This window comes from Muscardinus avellanarius (assembly GCF_963383645.1).
Source record: "Muscardinus avellanarius genome assembly, chromosome: 16".
NCBI classification, from domain to species: Eukaryota; Metazoa; Chordata; class Mammalia; order Rodentia; family Gliridae; genus Muscardinus; species Muscardinus avellanarius.
Window position 1 is genome coordinate 61,381,164 of NC_137802.1, and position 26,964 is coordinate 61,408,127.

A 26,964-nucleotide genomic window follows, 5' to 3' on the forward strand; every position below is an offset into this window, starting at 1 on the left:
AACAGGGTCTCACTAAGTTGCTGAGAGCCTCACTAAGTAGCTGAGGCTGGCTTCGAACCTGTGCTGTCCTCCTGTCTCAGCCTCCCAAGCGCGGGGATTACAAGCGTGCACCACCACGCCTGGCTGCAACTTGAATTTAATTGTTTAGATTATACTAAAAAAAAGATAAAAAGGATGGGTAGGGCCTGGGATGAGCTGAGTGGCAGAAGACCTGGCTATCGTTAGCATGTTCAAGGACCTAGGTATCCCCAGCACCAAAGAAAGTAGCTGGAATGTGAGAAAGGGTTGTAAGATAAAGTCTTTTTGTTACGAATATGTGAAACTTGTTTCTTCAAATTAGTGAAATATAGGTTGGTGTATGCCAGTTTATTTTGGGTCAATTAAACATAGGCATTAATAAAATTAACAAAATGAAGATTCTTATAAAAAAATCTTACAAAGATAATAGGAAAAATTGAGAGGGGATTTTATCAAGGGGACGGAAACACAAAACATTCAACATAAAAAAGCAAAAAATGGAGCACATCATTGTTTACAATCACATCATCGTCATAAATATTAATAGGCTACATTTTTCTAGTAAAATATAGTGTTGATTAGCAGATTTGTATCCAGTTATAGTACTCTTAAAAGACACAACTAAAACAAAACTATACAAAAATTACATTAAAAAGAATGATGAAAACATGCCATTTATATTTGGACAAAAGAAAGAACAAATATAATGCTGTCATACAAAGTATAATGGATATAAGTCAATAAACTAGACAAAGGGATATACCTTTGCATGTTAAAAAGAAGAATCAAATATGAAAACTGCATGGAGAAATCCCCATGTTCACGGGATACTTTACTTTTTCTCCATCTTTAGTAGGTGGGGAGGGCACAAAACAAGCGGAAGGATGACTGAAGGGCAGTTTGTATATTTCTGCTTTCTTCCATTTAGAAAAATCACATTAAGTCTTTACTTTCATGGAACAATTTACACAACTCAGCAGGCCATAGAGCAAACACTAGTCTGTTCCTAAAACCTGACATGTCAGAGAATATATATTTTTTACTGCAATGCAATAAAACTAGAAATTAAATTTTAATTAAAGTTGCTACACTAGACCTCACCAAAATTGTAAACTTTACTCTTTGAAAAATTCCTTTTAAAAACAATGAAATGAAGCAAGGCAAGCCAGGAAGTGAGAGAGAAGAGTCACAACACACAGACTTCAAAGAACCTGGATTTGAAACATAAAAGAACCATTATAACCCAATAATAACAAGACAAACAAGCCAATTAAAAATAGGAAGAAAATTCGAATAGACCCTTTATAGAAAAAGAAATACGAGCCAGGCACTTTGATGTAAGCCGGTAACCCTAGTGCTTGGAGTTGAGACAGGAGGATTGCAGGTTCAAGACCAGCCTCAGCAACTTAGCAAGAGCTAATGGTAAAAGCTCAGTGGTAAAACTTCCGTGGTTCAGTCCCTAGAACCACAAAAAAGCCAAACCAAAACAAAACAAAGAAACAGAAAGAGCAGGAGAACTGGAAGAGAATGTAGAAACAGAAGAAACCAGTAAGCACAGTTAGGTAAATGCAAATTAAAACCAAAATGAGATGACATTTTACATTCATTGGAATGGCTAAAATGCCAAAGACTGGTTGACAATACCAAGTGTTTTGCAAAGATGTGGCACAACCGGACAGCCCCGCGCTACTGGGAGGCGTATAAGGCCGTGCAGCGACCTTAGAAAACTGCCAGTTGTTTAAAAAAGTCAAACATATAGGGCTGGGATGTAGCTCAGTGGTAAAGCGCTTTCCTGGCAAATGTACCGCCCTGGGATTCGATCCCCAGCCCAAGAAGACAAAAAAAAAAAAAAAAGACTCCCTTAAAAAAATTCCAACATATATAATGACCTTATGTCAGCCATTTAATTTCTTTTTGTTATTTTTTTCACTTTTTGTTTTGGTACAGCGGATTGGACCCAGGGGCATGCTACCTCCAAGCTATTTCCCCAACCCTTTTTATTTTTTATTCTGAAATAGGGTCTTGCTAAGTTGCCGAGCCTGGCCTTGAACCTGTGATACTATTTCAGCCTCTCAAGTACTGGGAGTACAGGTGTGTGTCACATGCTCAACCCATTTCTATATATTTAACCAAGAGAAATTAAACACGCTCAGAAAAAAACTGTGCACAAATATCGGCAGCAGCTTTATTTAGAAAACGCCCCAAATTACGCAGCACAAATGTTCCTCGGGTGAAAGGATAAAATGGAATACTACTAAGGCGTAAAAAGGAATGGGCTATTGAAATTCTGAAAAACATGGATGGAAAAAAAAAAAAAAAACATGGATGAAACTCAGAATCCTGCTGGATACAACATGCAAACAACCCGGACGTGGTGGTGCATTCCTATAATCCCAGTACTTGGGAGGCTGAGACAGGAGGATCATCGAAGGTTTCAAGCCAGCTTCAGGAACTTAGTGAGGCTGACCGCACTGTAATAAGATTCTGTTTCTAAATAAAAAATAAAATAGGAGCCGGGCGTGGTGGCGCACGCTTGTAATCCCCACGCTTGGGAGGCAGAGACAGGAGGATCGCGCAGGTTCAAAGCCAGCCGCTCGCGCTGGCTTAGGAGACCCTGTTTCCAAATAAAAATGTAAAAATAGGTCTGGGAGTGTAGCCCAGAGGTAGAAGGGCTTCCAGGAACCCCAGCACCACCAAAAATAAATAAATAAATAATAAATAAATAAATAAGGCTGCGGGTGTGACCTGGGTTCAGTTCCCAGCATCACAGGGGGAAAAAGTGCAAACAAGAGTATATACCACTGAATGCTTTGTAATCTCTGAGTTTTATATATCTGGAATTCCCTAGATGCTACTGAGTTTTTGTTTTTTTGTTTTTAATCTTAGCAAACTGTCAACCTAATTCATTTCAGAGGAGAAATGTTGCCTCTTCTGTGGGTGGATTTCAGTTCTCCTTCAGTTTCAAAGTCTTTGTTTACCGTGTCCCGTTGGTCTTGTTTCTATTTGTGCCACTCAGGGGCAAATCTGAGAATTGGGTGGTGATTTAGAACACTCCACCCGATGACTACAGACCCTCGTGGAGCATTCTCCAGGGTAGACAATATGCTTGGCCACGAGTCTTAATAAATTCAAGAGGATTAAAATCACGTGAAGTATGTTCTTTGACTCCAGTAATAATAAATTAGAAATAAATAAGCAAAAAATCTGGGAAATTCTCACATATTAGAAATTAACACACTTTTAAATAACTCAAGGATCAGGGAGAATAGCATGAGGGAAATTAGAAAATGTTTTGAACTGAATTAAAGTAAAAATATTTGTGAAATGCAGTTAAACAGTGCTTAGAAAAAAAGTAGCTTCAAACACTTTATTTAAAAAGAAAGTTCTCAAATCAATAACTTAAACTTCACCTTAAGAAAACAGAAAAAAAAATAAATAAAGCAAGCTCTTGCCTAAGAAAATAAAGGAAAGAGCATAATTTGTTGTATCTTCTAAATTTAGGATCATGTTTTTGGTAAAAAAGATCCTATTTCAGTTCTTTTTTCCATATTTGTAACCCTTTATTTTCTCTTATCGTATTGCTTTGGCTAGAAGGCTCTTAGAACTGATAATTTCAGCAAAGTAGCTAGGTACAAAATCAGTTTTAAAAAATCAATAGCAGCCAGGCGTGGTGGCGCACGCTTGTAATGCCCGTGCTTGGGAGGTGGAGACAGGAGGATTGCGCAGGTTCGAAGCCAGTCACGCTGGCTTAGGAGACCCTGTTTCCAAATTTAAAAAAAGTTTAAAAATAGGTCTGGGAGTGTAGCCCAGAGGTAGAAGGGCTTCCAGAAACCCCAGTACCAATAGCAGCCGTGCGTGGTGGTGCACACTTGTAATCCCAGCATTTGGGAGGCTGAAACTGGAGGATCATGGTTCATGGGCAGCCTCAGCTACTTAGTGAGGCGCTCCGCAATTTAATGAGACCCTGTTTCAAAATAAAGAATAGAAAACAGGGCAGGGGTGTAGCTCGAGGGTCTAATGCCCCTGGGTTCCATCCCTAGACCCACAAAAAAATAACAAAACCCAATATCTGTTCCAGAAACAATTCCATTTACAATAGCCTAAGCAAATATGTAGGAATAAATCTAACCAAGGAGGTAAAGAAACTCTACAATGAAAATTATAGAACACTAATGAATGATATCGACGACCTTCAAAGATGGAAAGACTTCTCATGTTCATGAATAGACATAAATACTGTCAAGTTGGCCATGCTATAAAATGTGAACTGCAGATTCAGTGGAATCCCCATCAAAATACTTAATGCCAGCTGGGGGTGGTGGTGCACGCCTGTAATCCCAGCATTTGGGAAGTTGAGACCAGAGGATTGCGGTTCAAGGACAGCCTCAGCTACTTAGTGAGACCCTTTGCAACTCAGTGAGACCTGGTTTCAAAATAAAGGATAAAAAATAGGGTTGGGGGTGTAGCTCAGAGGTCCAGTGCCCCTGGGTTCCATCCCCAGTACTGCAAAAACAATCAATCAAACAAACCAAAAACTTTGTCATTCTTTACAGAACTAAAAAGAAACAATTCAAAAATTCAAACAGAGAAACAACAACAAAAATAGCCAACACATTCTGATCATGCTGAAAATATCACAGTTCCTGATTTCAAAATATACCGCAGAGCTATAATAACAAACCAGCATGGCATTGGTACAAAACAGACACATAGACTCATGGAACAGAACGGACAATGTAGAAACAAATCCTCATATTCAGAGCCAATTAATTTTTGACAAAGAAGCCAAAATCTTACATGGGTTAAAAGCCTTTGCAATGAATGATGCAGAGAAAAACCGGACATGCGCTTGGGAGGCAGAGCAGGAGGATCGCGCAGGTTCGAAGCCAGCCTCACTGGCTTAAGTGGCCGTTTCCAAATAAAAAATATAAACTAGGTCTGGTAGTGTAGCCCAGAGGTAGAAGGGTTTCCAGGAACCCCTCCAATTAAAGAACCCAGTTTCTCTGGGAGTCCGCGGTCTGCGCATGCGCAGTGGCATTTCGCCCTGCCCCCCCCCCAAAAAAAAAAAAAACACCTTTCAATTACATCATGGAAAGCTCAGAAACACTTGGCTTCACTAGTATACTGTATCAAATACTTAAAGGAAAATAATTTGAATTCTTCCAAAACTTTCAGAAAATCAAGGATAGTGGATGTTTTCACTTATTTCTGTCCAGCCAGTATTATCCTTATATCAGTGCTAAGAAAACTACAGATTACTATCACAAATAGAGATGTCAAAAATTCTTAATGACATTTTTATGCACTGAATCTAGCAACATATAAAGATGATCACAACCAAGTGGGATTTAGCCCAGGAACTTAAGGTTGTTTTAAAATTTGAAAATCAATTGATGTTACAGAGCATATTTATTGAATAGAGGACAAATCATTTGATCATCTTAGTAGAGGCAGAAGAAGCATTTGAAAAAGGCTAATCCCCATTTATGATTTTAAAAAGGTCTTGGAATATTAGGACTAGAAGTAAACTCACTTGACCTAGTAAAAAAAATATCTAGAAGAACCCCACAGCTGGTAAACTTAAGGGTTGAAAATGTAATACTTTTCCTCCTAAGGACATTGCAAGGATGTGTGTTTTGGCCATTGCAATTCACCTTGCAGGTTTTAGTCAGTGCACCAAGACATTAAAAAAAAAAAAAGACACAGACTGAAAATGATAAAGCACAAATGTTTCGAATATTATGATCCTGTACAATGAAAACCTTTATTTTTTTTTTTTCGGTACTGGGGATGGAACCCAGGGCATTCGACCTCTGAGATATACCCGCTCCCCTATTTTTTATTCTTTATTTTGAAGCAGGGTCTCACCGAGTTGCAGAGGGCTTCACTAAGTAGCTGAGGCTGTCCGTGAACCGCGATCCTCCAGTCTCAGCCTCCCAAATGCTGGGATTACAAGTGTGCGCCACCACGCCCCACTAAAATGAGGGAATTAGTGTGTTAGAAAATATAAAATATCACTGAGAGAAGTTTTAAAAGATCTAAAAATATGGAGAGCTATTTACTTCTAATCTTTGGATTATAAAATATAATACTAAAAATGGCAACTCACCCCAAATTAGCCTATAAGTTCAGTACATTCCCTGTCAATCCTCATGTCCTCTTTTTTTGTGTGCGGTACTGGGGATAGGACCCAGGGGCATTCTACCGCCGAGCTACACCCCAGCTCTATTTTTTTAATTCTTTATATTGAAATAGGGTCTCACCAAGTTGCAAAGGGCCTCATTAAGTAGCTGAGGCTGTCTTCGAACCACGATCCCCCGTCTCAGCCTCCCGAATGCTGAGATTACAAGCATGTGCCATCACTCCTGGCTCTTACGTATGTTTTAAAAATAATTGATAAGAAGAAATGTTTATTCTCACTAGTAATTTTTTTTTTCTAAAAAATGTAGCCGGGCGTGGTGGCGCATGCTTGTAATCCCAGCATTTGGGAGGCTGAGACAGGAGGATTGCGGTTTGCAGACAGCCTCAGCTACTTAGTGAGGCCCTCTGCAGCTCAGTGAGACCCGGTTTCAAAATAAAGAATAAAAAATAGGACGGGGGCTGTAGCTCAGAGGTTGAAAGCCCCTGGGTTCCATCCCCAGACCCGCAAAAAATAAAAATAAAAATAAAATAAAATAATGTAGCAACAAGCCAGAAATTCATAAAGGCCAGAGAAAGCAGGCAATACCATAGGTTTCTGGCAGTCCTGAGAAGTTGTATTCCCTTTCTGAAGGATTGTGTTACACTGTGCTCAGCCAGCGCCTCCTGTTTCTACATGTGGGACTTAATTCCTCAGAAACTAAGTGTGCGCCGGGTGTGGTGGCGCACACTTGTAATACCCGCGCTTGGGAGGTGGAGACAGGAGGATCGCGCAGGTTCGAAGCCAGCTTCGCTGGTTTAAGAGACCCTGTTTCTAAATAAAAATATAAAAATGTGTCTGGGAGTGTAGCCCGGAGGTAGAAGGATTTCCAGGAACCCCAGTACCACCAAAAACAAAACAAAACAAAACAAAAAACCAGAAACTAAGTGTGCGAGATATGTTCTCGAAGATGCTTATTATGACAAGGTTATTTATGCTATTGTGATAGGGTTTATTAATTATGAGCTAATTACGTTTATTAATTAAGATTTAGAAAATATGTGTCAAAATTGGAAAGAATGTAGAGAATGATTATTTTTAAGTTAAAGTATTCTAATTTTTGGCAGAACCAAGAACTCTAGAGATGATGTAATATTGGGAACCATTACGTTAAAAACCCTGCCAATTTCAATGTTGTGAGGTTTAATGACCCAGATTTCCTTCTAAAAGTTTATAGTCTTAAGATTTATATTTAGGTCTTTTATCTATTTTGAGTTAACATTAGTATATGGTGTTAGGTAAGGGTTCAATTTTATTCTTCTTTACTTAATTATTATTTTTCAACAATATTTAGTTAAAAGATTATTATTTCCTCCACCAAATGTTCATGGAAACCTTGTCAAAAATAACTTGACAATATATGGAAGAATTTATCTCTGGGCTTTTATTTAACTCCAATGATTTATATATCTGCCTTTATAACAGTACTACACTGTTTCAATTATTGTAGCTTTATAAGGTTTGAAATCAGAAAATATACATCTTCTAGCTTTGTTCTTTTTTGAGATCATTTTGGGTATCTAGAGTCCATATTCCATATTAGGATAGATTTTTTTCTGAAAAATAAATAAATAAATGTATGATAGTTTCACCTAAAAAAAAGAAAAAAATTTTCTGATAAGAAAGAAAGCAAAAAGAAATATTGAAATGTTATTTTTAAGTCATCAAAAGCTTGTCACTAGACAAATGAAACTGTTATGTGAGACCACTAAGCCAAGCATGGAAAGGAAGGATGGGGAGGGAACGGGGTGGAGATCGGGTAGGGGCTAATTGGGCGAGGTATGCATGTATGTCTACAAAAGTTTTTTTTTTTTTATCCCATTATGATGTATGAATACAGTGCACCAATAAAAAAATTAAAAAAAAAAAAACCTACCCAGGCACAAGCAAGATGGCCAGCAAGTAAGGATTCCAGGTGGTATGTGTGGAGTTGCTTCCGGAACTAGCCTTTCAATTGGCTCACTCCTCCGGCCATCGCTGCCTGTTCTGTGCTGTGCCAGGCACATGGTCTAATGGTTTGGAAATAGAATGCCCCCTATCCCTCGCGGGAACAAGGCAGCAATGCTGGAAGCAGGGCTTGGCTGTAATATCAGTAGCAGGTAAATCCCTGGCCTGGGCTGGTAGGCTGTGGGTGGAGAAGAGAAAGGTGGTCCCTTGGGCTGTGAGCCTAGGTACTGTGCCTGTGTCTTTGACTCCCTTCCTTCTGGCCTCCACGATGTGAAGCCTGGCACTTTCCCTCTCTCTACTTCCTACCCCAATGCCCTGAGACCCATGGTCCCAGTCTCACATGGACTGAACCCCCAAATCTCTGAGGGAACCATAGGCAAATAAATCTTCCTCGAAGTTACCTGGTCAGGTGTTTGGGTTACATCAGTGAGAATGCTGACTAAGACACGTGGTCTTTTTCTGCCTCGTGGCATATGACCTTCCAGACCCGCCGACTGTCCCTCTTACCTGGCTCCTGTGCTCTGGCCTTCTTGCTGTTATGTCTCTGTGGACTAGATAAGCGATCCCATGAAAGACCCTATTTGGTGCCTAGCCCTACGATCCTGCTTCCTTCCTCCATTTCTTATTTTTATGTTCTGTCTGTGCAAAGCCCTCCCCTGGCCAGGTCTGTCGAGTGGCGCTAATTCAGACTCCTTGGAAACCCTCGCACTGACAGCTGATGAGCAGGACATTCTTCTGGTTGTCTGATGCTGAAGGCAGTTCCTTCAGTGGCTTTAATGACACATATTTTTTACCAAGTGCAATTGGGTTTCTGTACTAAAGAAATACCTTAGGAATGATGTGTTAATAAGAGATCTGACTTATAATGGAACCTTTGTAGCTGGGCTTCTTCACAGATCAAGCAAGTAACTCCTAAAGGGCACATTTGAACAAATGTTAATCAGTCAGAATATTAAATATATATGTCAAAACATGGTAAATTAGAAGTCTTCTAGATTATCACTTAAGAATGAAGTGTTTATACAGTTCATTTTATACAGATTTTATACAGTTCAAATTCTAAAAATCTATCAGCCGATTCATTATGTAGAGAATAGTGTTTTTAGATTTTTCTGTAGTCTATATTTTTAGCAGTCTTCCTTTTCTGTTTTTTTTTTGGGGGGGGCACTTTTGTCTTCTTGCAGAAATATTTTGTGTCAAAGCCAGCAGAGCTGTAGGGCATTTTTTTTTTCTATTTGAAGACTGCCTCAGATAGCAGACAATGGGATTTTGAATTAAAAAATAAAAGCTTTGAGTTTGTTTTAGAAAGAGAATTCCTGTCTCAGAAATTATGCCCATGAGAGAATAGACTTGAAAACTTTTCTTAAAAAAAGTGTTTCATGCTGTTTCTTTCATTTTTGAAGAACTTTTTTTAAAATCTCATGTAGCGTTGCTTAAATAATAACCTTATTTTTGCATCAGTGTTAAAAATTTACAAGGGTGTGCCATCAGCAATTAGTTATGCAAAATCCATGCAGTTTAATTGTGAAAATACACTACTATTAGAGTTATGTCTATGTGTATATGTAGTCATATTTTTAAAAGAAATACTGCTCTGTATTTACCTATTCTCTGTGAAACAAATAAATGACTGAAAAAGACAGCTCTGTTTTTGAAGTATTGGCAGCAATTTTAAAGTGAAAATTTTTGATCTTGTAAACCCATCGCATGAATGTCAGCTAACTAGTTTCTCTTGGGGTTTCCACTAGCCTCTAAAAATATTTTCTTTGTTTATTTTTCTTCTCTTGAAAACACATTCTAGCTAAATGGTGTCTTCTACTAAATATCTGGCTTTAAATTCCTTTTTTCATTTTAGTTATTAGATGCACAATATGAATTTTATACCTAGAAAATCCACTGGTTTGCCATAAAAATAAAATTCTGAAAGCCACTGCTGTTGACCAGGGGGTTGGTTCTGGCTCTTGGCCTAGTAAAAACTGGCTGGTCAGAACCTTACATTCTTAGCAATTGTAAGTTTGGTTCATCATCCTGTTACTGCTGTTGAATTAATGGGGGAAAAACTTCGTTTACAAAGAAGGAAGAATGCCATCTGGATACTTTTGTCTCATTATAGCTGGATACCAGAATTAAAGAAAAAATGATCATACAGACCATTCATTTGTCCTCTGGTTCTTCTAAGACCTGTCAGCTTGTGTAGTTTTTGTTTGTTTGTTTTGTTCTTTTGTGGGTCTGGGGATGGAACCCAGAGGCATTCGACCTCCCAGTTACACCCCCTGCCCTATTTTTTATTCTTTACTTTGAAACAGGGTCTAAGTTGCGGAGGGCCTCACTAAGTAGCCGAGGCTGTCCATGAACTGTGATCCTCGGGTCTCAGCCTCCCGAATGCTGGGATTACAAGCGTGCGCCACCACATCCAGCTGGCTTGTGTAGTTTTAAATTGTGTTTTTTGACTAGTTTCATGATAATAAAAGACCCAATATAAATAGCATTTTCTCCCTTACATTTTCTTATAATGTAAAAAATGGATAATGGAGAATTCTCTTTTAAATTTGTCTTTAAATGAAATGATGTAAAATTTTATATTTAAATGTTTAATTAGGGGCTGCCTTAGTCCTTCTTTTGCTGTTTTAACAGAATAACACAGACTGGGTAATTTATAAAGAATAAAAAATTTATTTGATCAACATTTCTGGAAGCAGGGAAGTCCCAGAGCACAGTGTTGGCATTTAATGAAGGCCTCTGTGCTGTGCCCTAATACAATGGGAGGGCGAGCCAGCATGTGTGAGAAGGAGAAAAACCTGGCCAAACTCATCCTTTTCAATCAGGAATCTACACCTTCAATAAGTAACTTGCTCTGGCAATAACAGCACTAATCGACTCTTCTGGGGGAGGCAGAACAATAATGCTTTTAATTTGCTCATGGAATTTGTAACCCCAGAATCAGTGCACAAAGGAGATGGTTTGTCTTTGTCCACTAGGACTGGGGCATCCCCTTTGGCACAGTGGAATGGCTGGGGGTCACACGCTGCTGGGGGCAGAGTGTCTCCGCTCGGAGGACCCACTTGTACCATGACCTCTTCATTCATGGGTCTTGCAGTACACAAGTCCACTCCAGCACGACAGTCTCAGGGACAGTAGACTGTTTACATCGTATGATGACTACTAGCTGAAGCAGTCATAAACCTACCCTGATTCACATAGGCTGGATAGGCAAAGATCTCACCTCTCAGTGAGAAGATTATTTCTTTCATATCTGTGTTTACATCGTCACCGAGTATGACGACAGATTAAGACCAGAGAAGCAGACTGAAGCCAATTTATGGAGGTTGTAAATTCTTTGTCTAGGAGCAGAAACTTATTTCCTGAATGTAAATGAAAATGACTTTGGATGTTTTAAAAATACTTTTATCGGTACATTGTAATTATACATCTTAGTGAGGCTCAAAGTCATACAAACAAACGTGCACACAGGTCTTGGTGTGTTTCCCTTCAGGTCCCACCCCTCTCCCCACCCTCCCCATACATACTAGTGAGATTGATGGCGGCACCTTCATACACGGGCCCAGCAGAATTTGAACTGTTAGTTGAATAATAAGTGAAGTTTTCCCCTTAAAATATTCATCATAACTAATAATCTTTTGCAGAAGTAAAATAAGCAAAGAAAAGTCTAAGAATCTCAGAGTAGAAAACATGGCACTTTTTTCTTCATTTGATGACTTGTGAAAATACTAATATTATTTTTTTTTAATACCTTGAGTCTAATATTGACCTACTGGCCCATCAAAGGATCCAACAGACATGATTCCTTCTGTATGAATACTTGTTTCATAATAACCACTATTGTAGATTCTGAGAACACAGATATTTGCAGATATGTTTGTGGCATATATGATAGACCATCACTATCATAAAGATGGCTAATTATAATAACTGGTCCAACTAGTGGAATAAATGAATCATTAAGAGAACACAGAGGAGGAAACTTATAGTAGCCTAATGAGTGATGCCTTTATCTGCAATTATGACATCTCTATGCAGCTGTGAATTTCTTAAATATTTATTTGTGAAACTGTTATATGTAATAAATTTAGTAAGTTCACTAAATATAAGTTCATGCATACAAATAAAATGGAATGATTAAATAAATGTCAATCTCTCAAATAGGGAAGAGTACTTAATTCATTAATGGGCATGTTAAATCTATTATTTTGTTTAATGTAGGTAAACTGTCTATGCTGTTAGTAAATTATAATGTGTTTGTATTTCTGGAAAGACTTTGACATTTCATATCTCTTCCATTCCATACATTCAAATGTAACCTAAGACGTATTGTCCTTCATGGATCAGTTAGTGACCCTCAGTACTTGGAATGTGGCTCAGTGGTAGAGCATGTGCTTAGCCTGCCCCTGGTCCTAGGTTCAATCCCAAGCACTCTATAATACAAAATTAAAAAAGATCATCACTCACAAAATACAGATATAATCAATATGTTAATTTATTTTCCTTACTGAAGGTAGTATTTTTTATTTGGTCTTTAATCGACACAAAAATGATTATTTTCTGGTTTCTGTCATTTATATCTTTCTGCTAGTCTGCTTATCTATTTCTAGCTATGTATTTATGTATCTTATATATGTGCTTAACTTTATCAAAATTTGTGGATTTTTTGTTTATTTAAGTATATACTAAATCTAATTATGTTTTGAAGTATATACAGTTATATAATTGTATAGTATAAATTGTATGTGTCAAAATACTTAGAACGTGACAAAGTACTTTGTTGGAGAAAGAGCTAGAACATATTATGACTGCATTTGATAGAGACTGCCAGATGGTCTTTGTTGCATTTCTACGTTCTTATAGAACTATAATTATTTTAGGGCAAGAGAGACACAGGCTTAAACTACAGGCTCTTACCTTGCAGTTGGAGCTGAATGTTTAATGCAGTTCTAGGGAATGAGACACAAGCAGGCTAATTAATTTGCGATTAGCAGGAACTTGCAGGATAACCCCTTAAAAAAGGACTCAAGTCAGCTAATACATACCCTTTGCCCCATCCCTTTGCCCCCCAGCCCCTGCCCTTTCCTCTTCAGATGTCCAGAACTGCAGAAGTCATTTTGCAACCATTAGAGGAAGGTTAAATTGCATCGACCTTAACCCTGACATCTTTGAGCTGCCGATATAGCAGCTGGCTTCTGAAAAAGTTAGGCCAGGCCTTACCGTGTGCTATTAAGTGCTGGTTCCTCTTCCATGAAGCAGAAAGTACTGCCTGAGGCACTGTATCAGGAAGATCCAACACCCTTCACTCTCTCTTTCTTGCTTATTAGAACACTGAGCAGCCTCAGAAACACTTCCAGTGCTCTTTCTGCTCCTACCTTGGCCATTGAGTTTTAATGTTAGGCTCTCTTAAAGCCAGCACTATCCAACATTGGAGTTTGTTTGCCTTTCCTTTTTTCTGACGTGAAGGTGAATGGAATTTAGAATGATGTATGATGAAGCAGAATCTTTTGCATCTATGGCAACTGAAAACCCTGCATTTTTATACAGGCTTCATGAGGTTTCCCCCCCCCCCTTCAAATATTTGTTAAATTGCGGAAGGAAAATGGAGTGGGGTTTGGCCTTTTCGGTCAGTGTTATCTAAAGTGACATTTCATTTTTGTATGTAAATTGTTAGTACTTTGATTTTTTTTAATGTTTAGGTTTAGAAAGCCTTTTGTATGTTCTAAATTGTTTTTTATTTTGACTACAGAATATATTTATTTGAGTATATAAGGCTCTTAGTTTTTATTTTAAATTGTAAATATCTAATGTTTTAAATATTTTAAAATTGACTTATGTGTTACTATTTAATATGTTAATTGTAAATCGATGTTATTTTATTTATCTACTTATTTATTTTTGTGGCACTGGGGATTGAGCCCAGGGGCATTCTACCTCTGAGCTATTCTCCAAGCCTGATTTTATTTTTATTTTGAAACAGAGTTTCTCTAGATTGATGAGTCTCACTACTTTACTAAAGCTATTCTCAGACCCGAGATCTCTCTCAGCCTTCCAAGTAGTGAGATTACAGGTGTGTGCCACCATCCTTGGCATTACAGATCAATTTTATATGAAATTCTGTCTTAAAAATATGAAACAGACTAACTGAATCCTCCTTGGTTTATCTTTCTTCTCCTTTCACTTTAGCTTATGCTTCTGTTCATCGTTAAGAGTTTTTAGATTCAGATAATTTTTATTCATTCTATTATTCTTAAATTGAAAAATCATAATCATGTACTTACAGTGTATAATGTGATATCTACTAGGAATATAAATGTGGATGATGAAAGTAGACTAAAATAGTCATCACCCGACTCTCTGTGGCATTTAATTCACTCTCACCAATTTCACAATATACATTGTTAGCTGTAGTTTCTGTGCAGCGGGACAGATCACTTGGATTCAGTCCTCTTACTGCCTGCAGCGGTGTGCTCTTTGGAGGACGTCTTTGCATCCCTTCCTCCCTCTTGTCCACATCTCTGAACATCACTGTTGTACTCTCTATATCTATGAGTTTGACTTTTTGAGATTCTACTTATGAGTGTGATCATGCAGTTTATCCATCTGTGCCTGGCTTATTTTATTTGGGCTAGTATCTTCCAGGTTCATCCATGCTGTTGCAAATGAGAGCAATTCCTTCTTTTTAACAGCTGAACAGTATTCCCTGGTGTATATGGACTCCGAGGCTAGGCAGGGTCTCGGGTTGCTGCTCGTCTTCTCAGCATGAGCAGGGAAAGGCCATGCTCCACGGTTATGTGCAGCCATAGACCTGCTCCCCCGGGTGGCCTCAAGGCTGGGAGGGTCACTGCCCGACCGCTGGGGTCAGGTGGGGTTAGATGCTCTGCTCTACAGACAAGAGCATGGGCCTGCTGCCTAGCCTGAGAAGTCTAAGGCAAAGCGTCTAAGTTGAACCACTGCTCTGCTGCACAAGTCTGGCGAGTCCGGGTGTGGCCTTACAGACTGACTGGGACCAGGAAAACAAGAAGGGCCTACTAAGTAGTTTGAGGGGCAAATCCCGTAGAGCCAAGAAGGGCTAGAATTGTTTGGGAAGTGCCAAGGGTCCCACAGGGTAGATCGTAGAGGACAGATTAAGAAGCTTCTTTTTTTTTTTTTTTTTTGGTGGGTCTGGGGATGGAACCCAGGGGCATCTAACCTCCGAGCTACACCTCCTGCTCTGTGTTTTATTCTTTATTTTGAAACAGGATCTCACTAAATTGCAGAGGGCCTCACTAAGTAGGTGAGGCTGTCCCGCAAATCACGATCCTCTAGTCTCAGCCTCTCGAATGCTGGGATTTACAAGTGTGCGCCACCACGCCCGGCTAAGAAGCTTCCTTCTTGAGGCCTAATGTGGCATGCACTGAAGGAGACAGAGCTTTGAACCCTAAGTCTTAAGTTAGAAACAAAAAGAATCAGTAGGTTTGACTATACTTCTTGTAATAATTCCTTAAAATTTCTTTTGGCCACAATACTAATTACCCGTAGATCAATAATCATAGAACTTTAAGAATTGAATTTGGAAGTTAATGGCATGACATTTTCAGGAATGTGATCCTTGGTATTTACAAAGAAATACTTGGGAACTAAATATCTTGCCATAGCCTAGAAACTCCCAACTTCAATGTAAGAGCCAGAAGTGGAAACACGATGCTTGTTCGGTAGCAGTAGTGCGTACTAAGATGCGCCTTGTCCTGATGCAGTGCAACCGGTTACTTGTCATTAAACATCTTTGTTCTTAGAACCTCACTCATGCTTGAATGGATGAGTTTGAATTTTTTTTTTTTTTTTTTGGTGGTACTGGGGTTCCTGGAAGCCCTTTTACTTCCGGGCTACACTCCCAGACCTATTTTTACATTTTTATTTGGAAACAGGGTCTCCTAAGCCAGCGCACGCGGCTGGCTTCGAACCTGCGTGATCCTCCTGTCTCTGCCTCCCAAGCGCGGGGATTACAAGCGTGCACCACCACACCCGGCTGAGTTTGAATTTTTAAAAATTTAACATGAACCGCCGGGCGTGGTGGCGCACGCTTGTAATCCCCGCGCTTGGGAGGCAGAGACAGGAGGATCGCGCGCAGGTTCGAAGCCAGCCGCGCATGCTGGCTTAGGAGACCCTGTTTCCAAATAAAAATGTAAAAATAGGTCTGGGAGTGTAGCCCGGAGGTAGAAGGGCTTCCAGGAACCCCAGGACCACCAAAAAGAAAATTTAACATGAACAATTTTTTAGGGTTCATTTACGCCACTATTCATGTTTCTGCTAATCTTAATGCTCACCAAAAGGAAACCCGAAAGAGGGCATTGTGTCCAGACAGAGGACAAGTAGCTCAGCAGCAGCCACGCAGAATACCACGTACAGAATGGTTATCACATCCACTGAGAATTGTCTCAGAAAAAAAGTATTTTCCTAAATCATACCCCGGTGTGCAGGGGTAGGAAGTCAAGTGAAATGCTGGGCTTCTAGGAAGAAAGGCGCCATTTTCCTACTGTTGACACAGAGAGGTTTTTCAGTACTCTTTGAAGAACATCTTTTCTGCCACGTATAAAAGAGCATCTGGTAAAGCGACAGGAAGAGCGAGCTCCAGCAATATTTTGTTTTATTTATTTGGAAGATTCAGCGCTAAAAAAAAAAATGTCACATTCGGCAAGTCTTGAACCAGCTTGAGTACACAGGGCATGTCCGTGCGTTGTGCTAAGTGGCTGAGATACAGCGGTGAGCTTGGGGTTACCGTATAGTGACGGAGACAGACACGAAGGCAGCTCTAATGAAGAAGTCAATTCCATAGTGATGTATCCTATGAGTTAAGTTAGAATAGACCAGAAAATGGGGCCTCCGTGGTCTGTAGTAGCAGGAGGGGGGTACAATAAAGCTTAAGATAGGATGACCTGGGAGACCTACATACAAGGGTGACAGTTAAACAAAACCAGAAGACTTCAGAAAGGAGCCATATGAATATTTAGGGAAAAGCTTCAAGGCCCTACAGCGAGAACATTTCTGGTGCATTGTAGGCCCTCAAAGAGGCAGGTGGGCAGAATAACAGAGAGAGGTGACCACAATTGGTCACAGGAGCCCAAGAGATGTGGCAGAGTCTTTGGATTTTACTGTTGTTTTTAATACCAGCCTTGTTGCAATACTAATGATTTGCTTGTGGTTTCTAATGAATTCACAGAGTTGGGCAACCATCACCAGGATTCATTTTAGAACATTTTTATCTCCCCGAAAGAAAGTCTGTCTTCCCACTTCCAGCTCCCCATATAACCCCAGGCAAACACCAACATATGGATTTGCCTATCCTGGAAATTAAATATAAATGGAATCATATGATGACATGTCATCTTTTGGCCTAATGCTTTCAGAGCTCACACATGTGATAACATATCAATGTTGTCGTTCCTATTTATGACTGAATGGTTTTCCATTGAATCTATCATATTTTGTTTATTTATTCATCAGACAATGGACATTGGCTTGTTTCCTCTTTGGGGTTATTAACAATAATGCTACTTTGAACATTTATATATCAATTTTTTTGGTAAAGGTATTTCTTTATTTCTTAACTAGGACTGAAAATTCTTAGGTCACATAGGGATTCCATGTTTAGTTTCATAAAGGAATTGCAAACTGTCTTCCAGCACATCTGCACCATTTTACATTCCCACCAGGGGTGGGAAGGTTCTGATTTCCCCTACCTTTACCAGTGACACTTCTTATTGTCTGTCTTTTTGGTGATAGCCGTCCTGGTGGATGTGAAGTAGACACGTCATTCTTGTTTAAATTTGCAGTTGCCTGGTGACAGTGACTTGAGCATCTTTTCATATGCTATTTGTATATATTCTCTGGAGAAATGTCTGTTCAATCCTTTTCCCATTTTTTTTTTTTTTTTGGTGGTACTGGGGTTCCTGGAAGCCCTTCTACCTCCGGGCTACACTCCCAGACCTATTTTATATTTTTTTTAAATTTGGAAACAGGGTCTCTTAAACCAGCAAGTCTGGCTCCGAACCAGCGTGATCCTCCTGTCTCCGCCTCCCAAGTGCGGGGATTACAAACATGTGCCACCACGCCTGGCTCCTTTTCCCATTTTAAAACTGGATTTAATTGTCCACTTAAGTTATAAGAGTTATTTATATATTTTATGTGTAAGTCTCTTATCATATATCCGATTTAGAAATATTTACCTATTAAGCACATAATACAATCATATTGAATAAATAATTGAATATCAGCCAGGCATGGTGGCACACTCCTGTAATCCAAGTACTTAGCTTAGACAGGAGGACCGCAGATTCAAGGCCAGCATCAGCAACATGGCAAGACTAACTTCAGCAACTTAGTGAGACCCTGTCTCAAAATAAAAAATAAAAAGGGCTAAGGGTGTAGCCTAGTGGTAAAGTACTCCTGGGCTCAGTCCTTAATGCCAAATAATAATAGTAATGATGACAATAATAATAGAACATCCAATATTACATTCCCATTACATTGTTGTTACAATATTTAAGTAAAATCAGCTATAGGCCAATATAAATTTCCTTCCTTGGGACCGGGAATATAACTTAGCGGTAGAACATTTGCCTAGCATGTAAGGCCTTGTGTTCGATTCTCAGTACCACTTAAAAAAAGATTTCCTTCCTTCAAGTATTAAATGTATAAAAACTTATATGTTTTGTCATTTTATAACCACTAAATTCATCATTATGATTGATGAGATATAAAAATCTGTTAACGAATGGACATATTAAATATATGGAATAGATTTTGTTTAAAAAGTGTTAAACTTGATTTTTTAATTTTATAGATGGAAAAAGTAGAAGCAGATCTAATTAGATCCAAATCCCTTCGTGAGAAGCAGTCGAAGGAGTTTCTCTGGCAGCTAGAGGACGCCAAGCAGCGCCATGACCAGCAGGTCGGTCTTTCATTTTGATACCATTTAATTTTTAATATAGATATAATTCCTCTGTTAAACATCTCATCATAAAACCTCTGCATAATGGAAAGAGTATTGAAAGTTATCATTACCCACATGTTTGAAATGTTTTAAATATTTATTTATTTATTTATTTATTTATTATTTTGGTGGTACTGGGGTTCCTGGAAACCCTTCTACCTCCGGGCTGCACTCCCAGACCTATTTTTATATTTTTATTTGGAAACAGGGTCTCTTAAGCCAGCGAGGCTGGCTTCGAACCTGCGCAATCCTCCTCTGTCCGCCTCCCAAGCGCGGGGATTACAAGTGTGTGCCACCACGCCCGGCTTTAATATTTATTTTAATCAAATCCAGAAACCCAATTGAACACCCCCACAGCCTGGTCTGGCAGTTTGCTAATCTGAATGTTTAACTGAGACATGAGTTGTGATTCTTGAATCCTTCTGTTGCTGCCAGAGCAGCGGTTTGACTTACTTGCTTACTGAAGAATTAGCGCTGGGCACCTACCGTGTGTCAGACACTGGTACTACCCTGGGAAAAACTGATGGAGAGAGAGACGAGGTTCCTTCTGGTGTGCAGTCAGCCCATGAAGGAGAAAATGAGACGATCCTGAGGAGTGATTTGTGAGGAAGAGGATGCCCTTGTAGACGTGGCCAAGTGGAGGGGGCAGGGGATTGCCAGCGTTGGGCAGGTGACCAGGGAGGCCCTGCCGCTTCTGCAGAAAAAACTAGGAAGGAGCAGCCGTGAGCGGTCAGGAGGAATGCGTTCTACGCTAAGGGGACGGAGAGCTCAAGAATCCTGAGAGGAGCGTACGCGGAGTATCTGAGGAACAGAAATGACAATAAAGACCGGGTCAGCTGAGTGTAGGGAGAAAGGTCCCAGCTGTAGGAGAGGGAAGAAGTGCACTAGAACTACAACAGGAGGAGTTTCAGTTTTGTCCACAGTGCTCTGCCTCTTATTTAAGTTTAAAAGAAGGGTTCATTTAAAATTATGTATATTCCTGTTTATTCCCAGAATACTTAAGTAGCTATTAATTTTTACTTGTGTAATTTGCTTGTCTTATTCCTTTAACATCTGGGAAAACGTTAATTAGCTTAGTCGCTCATGTTAAGAAAAATTTTTCTAAAGATATTTGAATCTTTTGAATCTCAAAATGGGAATAATTTTGTACATTATTATATTCCAACCTCCATTAAGCAGGTGCTATATCAAAAACTAATTAATCCCTTGTGATCTCTGCATTTTTTCCCTGGAATAATTGATAGCAATTACTTACTTTCTTGAATCCAGTAAGAAGGAGGTCTGATCTGATTTATGTCCTTAGGGTTGTTTTAATCTTAAAATGTTGGTAAAAATATCTGCCTGAGTTCTTTGCATAGGCATGGTGCAATGGCGAAGACAAAAGCTTGTGTATGGGTCCTTTTAGGGTTTGCACTTGGACCAGCCTGCTCTGCTCTGTATAGGCAAACCATGTTCATCCATCGAGACTTAACCCCACATGCAACTCTTCTACCAAATGTTCTATGACTTTTCCACCCACACAGAATTTTCTTTCTCTATAATTACAATGTCTATCATCTTCTGTTTTGAACAATTGATTTGTTATTGTATTATTAACTAAGGTCTTATATAGAGCTCTTTCCATCCAGAAAGGAATATAACCTGCAAGAGGGCAGAAGCTTTCTCCTACATTTCTTCCAACTTTTATTTTATTGTTTCTGTGGTTAAATTCAAAATAGAAGCACAGTTCAATGTTATTGAATTGATTTGGGTTTTGATAAATAGGTATCTATTATCTGTACATTAGAAGGTAGATTGAGTATCCTTAATTTGATTATCAATTAAAATCTTAGTGTGTGTGTGTGTGTGTGTGTGTGTGTGTGTGTGTGTGTGTTTTAAATTTGGCTTTTATGACTCTGTATTATTAATCCTGGTAAGATGACTTGCTCAAGGTCACACACTAGTGTAGAGTCTTAAGGAAAGTCCAATTTCTGATCCTTCTGGCATTCTTCCCTTTTGCCAAATTGCCTATATATGATATTTTAAATATTTGCTAATAGGGTTTTTGTTTGTTTTGCGGTACTGAGCATCGAAGCCAGGAACATTCTACTTCTGAACTATACCACAAGTCCTATTTTTTATTTTTTATTTTGAAACAGGGTCTCACTACATTGCAGAGGGCCTCACTAAGTAGCTGAGGCTGGTCTTAAACCTGTGGTACTCCTGTCTCAGTCTCCCAAGTACTGGGTTACAAGCATGTACCACCATGCCTGGATTACTAATAGATTTTTAGTAGTAATAAAACAATTGTATCTATAAAACGTGCATTCAGTTATATTTTGCATTCTTGCTTGATACTGCTTTGAAATTGCTTTGTTTTATGGTAAGTATAAAGGGTGCCCACAGGAAATAATATTTGAATTTGAACTGAATGAAAATGAATCCTAGGGGCTGGTGCATGCCTGTGACCCCAGTACTTGTGAAGCTGAGACAGGTAGGTCTCAGGTTCAAGGCCACCCTTAGCAACATAGTGAGACTTTCGGCAACTAAGTGTACTCTGTTTCAAAGTAAAAAATAGAAGGGAGGGGTAGAGCTCAGAGGTGGAAGGCCCCTGGGCTCAAGTCTCAGTGCCAAAAAAAAATGTTTAACAGAAATACTCATCAGAAGATTATGTACTATAGGGTGAGTATCAGGATTGACGAGTTCTCTGTGAGAGTTTTCAAACTGCTATTTTCATTTCGATACTTGTATAGATGATAGAATTATACCCAAATGTAGCCAAGTAACTTCAGCGCCTGATTCGCATTCATATTTTGATTGTTTTTACACAACTCTGTCTTTTTTTTTTTTTGTGTGGTACTGGGGTTCCTGGAAGCCCTTCTACCTCCGGGCTACACTCCCAGACCTATTTTATATTTTTATTTAGAAACAGGGTCTCCTAAGCCAGCGCATGGCTAGCTTCGAACCTGCACAATCCTCCTGTCTCCGCCTCCCAAGCGCGGGGATTACAAGTGTGTGCCACCATGGCCCGGCTAACTTTTCTTTGTTTTTTTTTTTTTTTTTTTTTTTTTTAATCGTGTCCAACTTTAAAATGACAGAGTTGGCCGGGTGTGGTGGCGCATGCTTGTAATCCCAGTGCTTGGGAGGCGGAGACAGGATCTCTCAGTTTCAAAGTCAGCCGTGCTGGCTTAGGAGACCCTGTTTCCAAATAAAAAGATATAAAATAGGTCTGGGAGTGTAGCTCCGAGGTAGAAGGGCTTCCAGGAAGCTCAGTACCACCAAAACAAACAAACAAACAAACAAAAAATACAAAAAAAGAAAAGTTAAACATATTTGATTAAATAAAAATTTTAAGTTAAAAAATAATATTTGCAGCAAATATGTTTGTCAAAGAGTGACTCTAGTTATTAGATTAATACATGCATAATAAATACAATTAGTAGATAGCTAATTATCATTAATCGTAATAAGATTATTACTGTCTAATGAATGGCCTGGCAAAGGAAGAAATAGACAAGAAATTAATTGAATAATCAGCCACATAGAAAAATCTTCAGTGTTGGTATTAATAAAAATGCAAATTAGAATTAAAATGATAGACTATCTAAAGTTGGCAAAAGGTTAGTGAAATTGGCACTTACACATATTGCTAGTGGAATTTCTAAATTATTGCTTTTTTGAGAAGACTAGTATTATCTACTCAGTCATAAAAAAAAGTTTAGCTTCTCTGGTTCAATTATCCTTAACCTTGAAAATCAGACAAAGGCAGTCAACCAGTGATATTATTTTATAGCTGGCAGAATCATGGTTAATGCTTTTTATATACCCCTACTTTCCACATTGTGACAGTATCTCTTTTTTTCTGTAAAAAAAAATTTCATTTAAATTTGTTTGGAGGAATGTTAAGCTTCAAAGCCTTTGTCAGAATGATAAATCTAAACTACCTGTTAGTCTTTGTATAATCTTCATCAAAAATACTTAACACATTAAGGAAAAGAAGAACTATATTAAATAACAGTTGTTGTTGATAGAAGCCATAAACTGTTGTATCGATGTTGTCTGTACTTTCTTTTCATGAAAAAAATACAGGTGATTCAAGTGTGAGTTAAAACAGGGATCATAAGAAACACACAGGAAGCTAGCTCAGATTGGTACATTTTTATTCATCCTGCATTCATAAGCCTGTTGATTAGGATCGCTTCTGAGCAAGAAGATATCAGGCAGTGATTCACTTAGAAAGGTAAAGGCAAGAATAAGAGCTTGAACATTTGAGGGGAGTATTTATCTAGGTGGCAATATATGAAATTTTAATTAATATTTTTAGCAGAAATTTTTATTAACTGGAACAGTATTCTCCTGACCACTCCCACATTTTTAAGGGTTTTACTGCAAATGTTTATCATGGGAATTGACATGTGTATAAGTAATGAATTCTGTAGGTCAGGATGAGCGTGCTAAAAATGAAGTCAATTAAACTAAGCTCATTTCCATCTTTGAACAGAGACTCCAGGCTGGTAGATAAGGAATGAGGAATCAGTGTGGCGTATCTCTTCTTCATGGAGTTATCTGGCAAGGTCCTTCATGAAGTCAGTGTGGGAAAATACGGTTTGGATATTGATACCCTTTTGTGGTCAAGTGATGGTTGGAAGGGCCATCTCTAAGTGATCTGGGTCAACCCGAATTAAGATTGTATTTGGGAGTCACTGGATGATGATTTAGAAGTCAAGCTCCTGATGCTCAGAGTTCAAAGGGGTAGTTAATAAGTAGGATAAGAAAATCCAGTTTCTGAAGCTTCAAACAGGCTGGAATTAGGTAGATTGCATTTACTGAGGTCGAATAAAATGCCATAATTTGAATTAGAAAATCAGCTGCAAAAGTATGGTGTAGGTAGCAGGCAAGACTGAAAGGAGGAGATGCGATGGGGAGGGGTACGGGGCCATGGGCGAGGGACGAGAGAGGTAAGGAAGAGCTCCTAGTTCCTCATTTGTTCTTGAGGTCGCAGAAGGAGGTCACCCTCAAATCTAGTCACCACACTTTAAGCAGGACACTGATAAACTTGACCCCGCCCAGTGGTGAATTTCCAGAAGCATAGCAAAATCTGGAAGTATGTCAGAGGGAATATTGAAAGGAATCGGCTATTTTGTGAAGAGAAGGGGTGAATAGGGGAAACTGGGCATCTCTTTTAAGTGTAAGGTCCGGGGGCAGGGGGCCTGTCGCTGTTGCAGTAACGCTGGGGTCTGTCAGGCTCTTGGGGGCAGGCGCTGCTGTACACGCTCCACACGCCATCGGCACTCTCTGTCCTCACGGTGCTCGTGTGCGGGAAATCAGCCTTCCTCCCCCCATCTTCTAGTGGTAGAAAGTGGAGAACCTCCAGGTGGGTCAGTGGCCCGGGGTTCCACACACTAAGAAGGGGTAGAGTCGGAACCTGAACCTGAGCCTGCTCTGGGCCTCCTTTCTAAGCATGCCCCATGGAACTGTAGAGGTAAAACCCGGAGCCCTGTGTGGATGGTACTGACTTCTTTCAAGGTAATTCTTTTCTAAAGCACCACGTAAATGTGCAGTGAGTTTCCCAGCGTGAGCGTGTTGAGAGTCCACTAAGAGTGTGGTGGAGGGGTGCCTTGCATTCAAGGGGCTGCCCCGCTTCTCAGGCCATCCCGAGCCCCAGCCTCTGTGACGTCCTGCCTCTCTGCTGGATCGGACCCTCCGTGTCTTCCTCGCCAGGTTAGAGCTCTGGTACCTGCCTGCCGGGGCTTCCTGATATCAAGTCTCTGCCTGCCCACTTAGTTGCTTTTCAGATGGAAGTGGGACATTTTCCCTCTAACTTTGTCTTACTTTTTTCCTCCGTCAGGTCAGAAACAAGACAAGGATACCCACTGTCACCATTCCTATAAAAATTTTAAAATTGGATGTTGTGGCTTCAGCATCTCCACCAGCAGGGGATCTAGAGGCTGATCACCCAGCTCTTTGCTCCCCATGCTGGGGGAGGCAGCCCTGGGATGGGGGGCAGTGGGGCCTAGGTAAGGCTCTGTACACATTTCCTGGGGTGTTGAATTCATTTGGTTATTTTGTGGGAAAATAAGTCATTTTACTGTTGAGGTCACTTTCATGTTAAAACAAACAAATACTTTCCTGTTTTGTGAAATGCAAAGTTCTCACAAGTGTTTAAGATAAAATAGGACATTTCAAAGCAACTTCCCCCTTTCAGAGCTGTTTCAGGCGAGGCCCTCAGGTCCCCCTGGGGGGTGCTGTTTAGTTTCACTGCTACTAAGGGAACTTTGGGGAAAAAGTTTTAAAAGCTATATCTGCCTAGTCCTCATACTTTGTAAGAGGGAATTGACATTCCGAAGAAATGAATGGCTTGTGTCTTGTGGGCCTCAGTTTCCTCCTCCTCTTTAAATTTTCGAGCCCCTCCCACATGGAAAGCATCATGCCAGGAACTGTAATGAAATGGAAGAAAGCGAAGTGTTATTTTAAAATATCGTAGCCCAAATGCAGGCCTCTAGTGCACAGATGTGGAAGAAAAACATCAAACACATGGGTACACACTCCCCCAGGTGCCCTGCGAAGCCAGGGCTTCCATCGGGATTTCCTGCCTCTTTCCTGTATAACCCATTGGAACAAAAAGACAATCCAAATTGTCTTCTCACAAACCTCATTCATGTTGGAAACAAACAACCAACCAGGCCTGCTAGGATTTCCTGAACTATGGACTTGTTTTATGGTGAGCCTATCATCTCATTCTTTAATCTTACGCTTCACATCGCATCTCACTACAGAGCCTTTAAAGAGAAACGTATTAGATTCTCCAAAATGAATCAGTGCTTATTGCCAGCAATTATAAAGATGCTCAAGGACCAAGCTCATAGGAGCCACCATTATTTGAAATAAAATATTTTGGTAGCAAAGACAGTGGCTGAGACAAAACAACGATTCAGCAAGAAAAGTCAAGCGGGAACTTTTAAATGAAGATCAGTTGTGGGATATTGATATGGGAAGCAGGCAGCAGCCTGTGGTTCTTGGCCCTCTCTCTCTCTCTCTTTTTTTTTTTTTTTTTTTTTGTGGGTCTGGGGATGGAACCCATGGGCATTCGACCTCCAAGCTACACCCTCTGCCCTATTTTTTTTTATTCTTTATTTTGAAACCGCGTCTCACTGAGTTGCAGAGGACCTCACTAAGTAGCTGAGGCTGTCCGTGAAACGTGATCCTCCTTGTCTCAGCCTCCCAAATGCTGGGATTACAAGCGTGCGCCACCACGCCCGGCTTATAAATAGGTCTCTTTTTAAGTGAGGCTGTTTGGTGTGCTCTGGAGAAGGAGATGGCCGTAAGCAGGCGGGAGGGGAGACAGAGGTCCTCCTGACTCAGGGCCTCAAGCAAGTGAAGTTGAGGGAGGACTCTGGGCCAGGTGCAGCTGCTGGCTGGAGAGGAGGGCAGAGGCCCTGCTGCCCGCAGTGAGAAGGGGAGGGATGGGCAGACGCACGGCCGTTTGTTTGTAGATCTGCTGAAGGTGCCAAGGACCCTGGTAGCAGGCAAGCTGATGTGCTGAGCCCGGGGATTCAGGGATGGGTAGGCAGAGGAAAGTGGGGGTCATGGGCAGTTATTTTATGGTTGCAGACTGATCTGACTAGAAAAACTCAGCTAATTTCCCTTCAGTAATGAGGTCTCAGGTGTAGTTAGTGACCATAAATTTGTGGGTCTGCCTAAAAGCTCTCCAAAATGGATTTTCATATGATTTATGGATTCCCAAATGTGTATAATTCATTGTGCATCCAGCATGCTTTTTGATTTTTGTTGTCTTATTCTTGCTTGCCTTCCCATGCTCTTGTTAAGTCTCTTTTGCTTGATTTCCTTTTTCCAATTTCTAATAAGTAAC

General features: G+C 39.9%; 1 protein-coding gene across 1 annotated transcript in view; it reads left to right on the forward strand.

Moving 5' to 3' along the window:
* The window catches only part of CEP112 (centrosomal protein 112), a gene marked incomplete at both ends in the record, with an annotated part of 477,771 nt that overhangs the window by 188,271 nt on the left and 262,536 nt on the right, over window positions 1-26,964 (forward strand). The window contains one exon of the mRNA XM_080714112.1: window positions 18,966-19,073. Coding sequence (XP_080570238.1) covers window positions 18,966-19,073 — 108 coding nt within the window. The remainder of the gene's footprint in view (window positions 1-18,965; window positions 19,074-26,964) is intronic.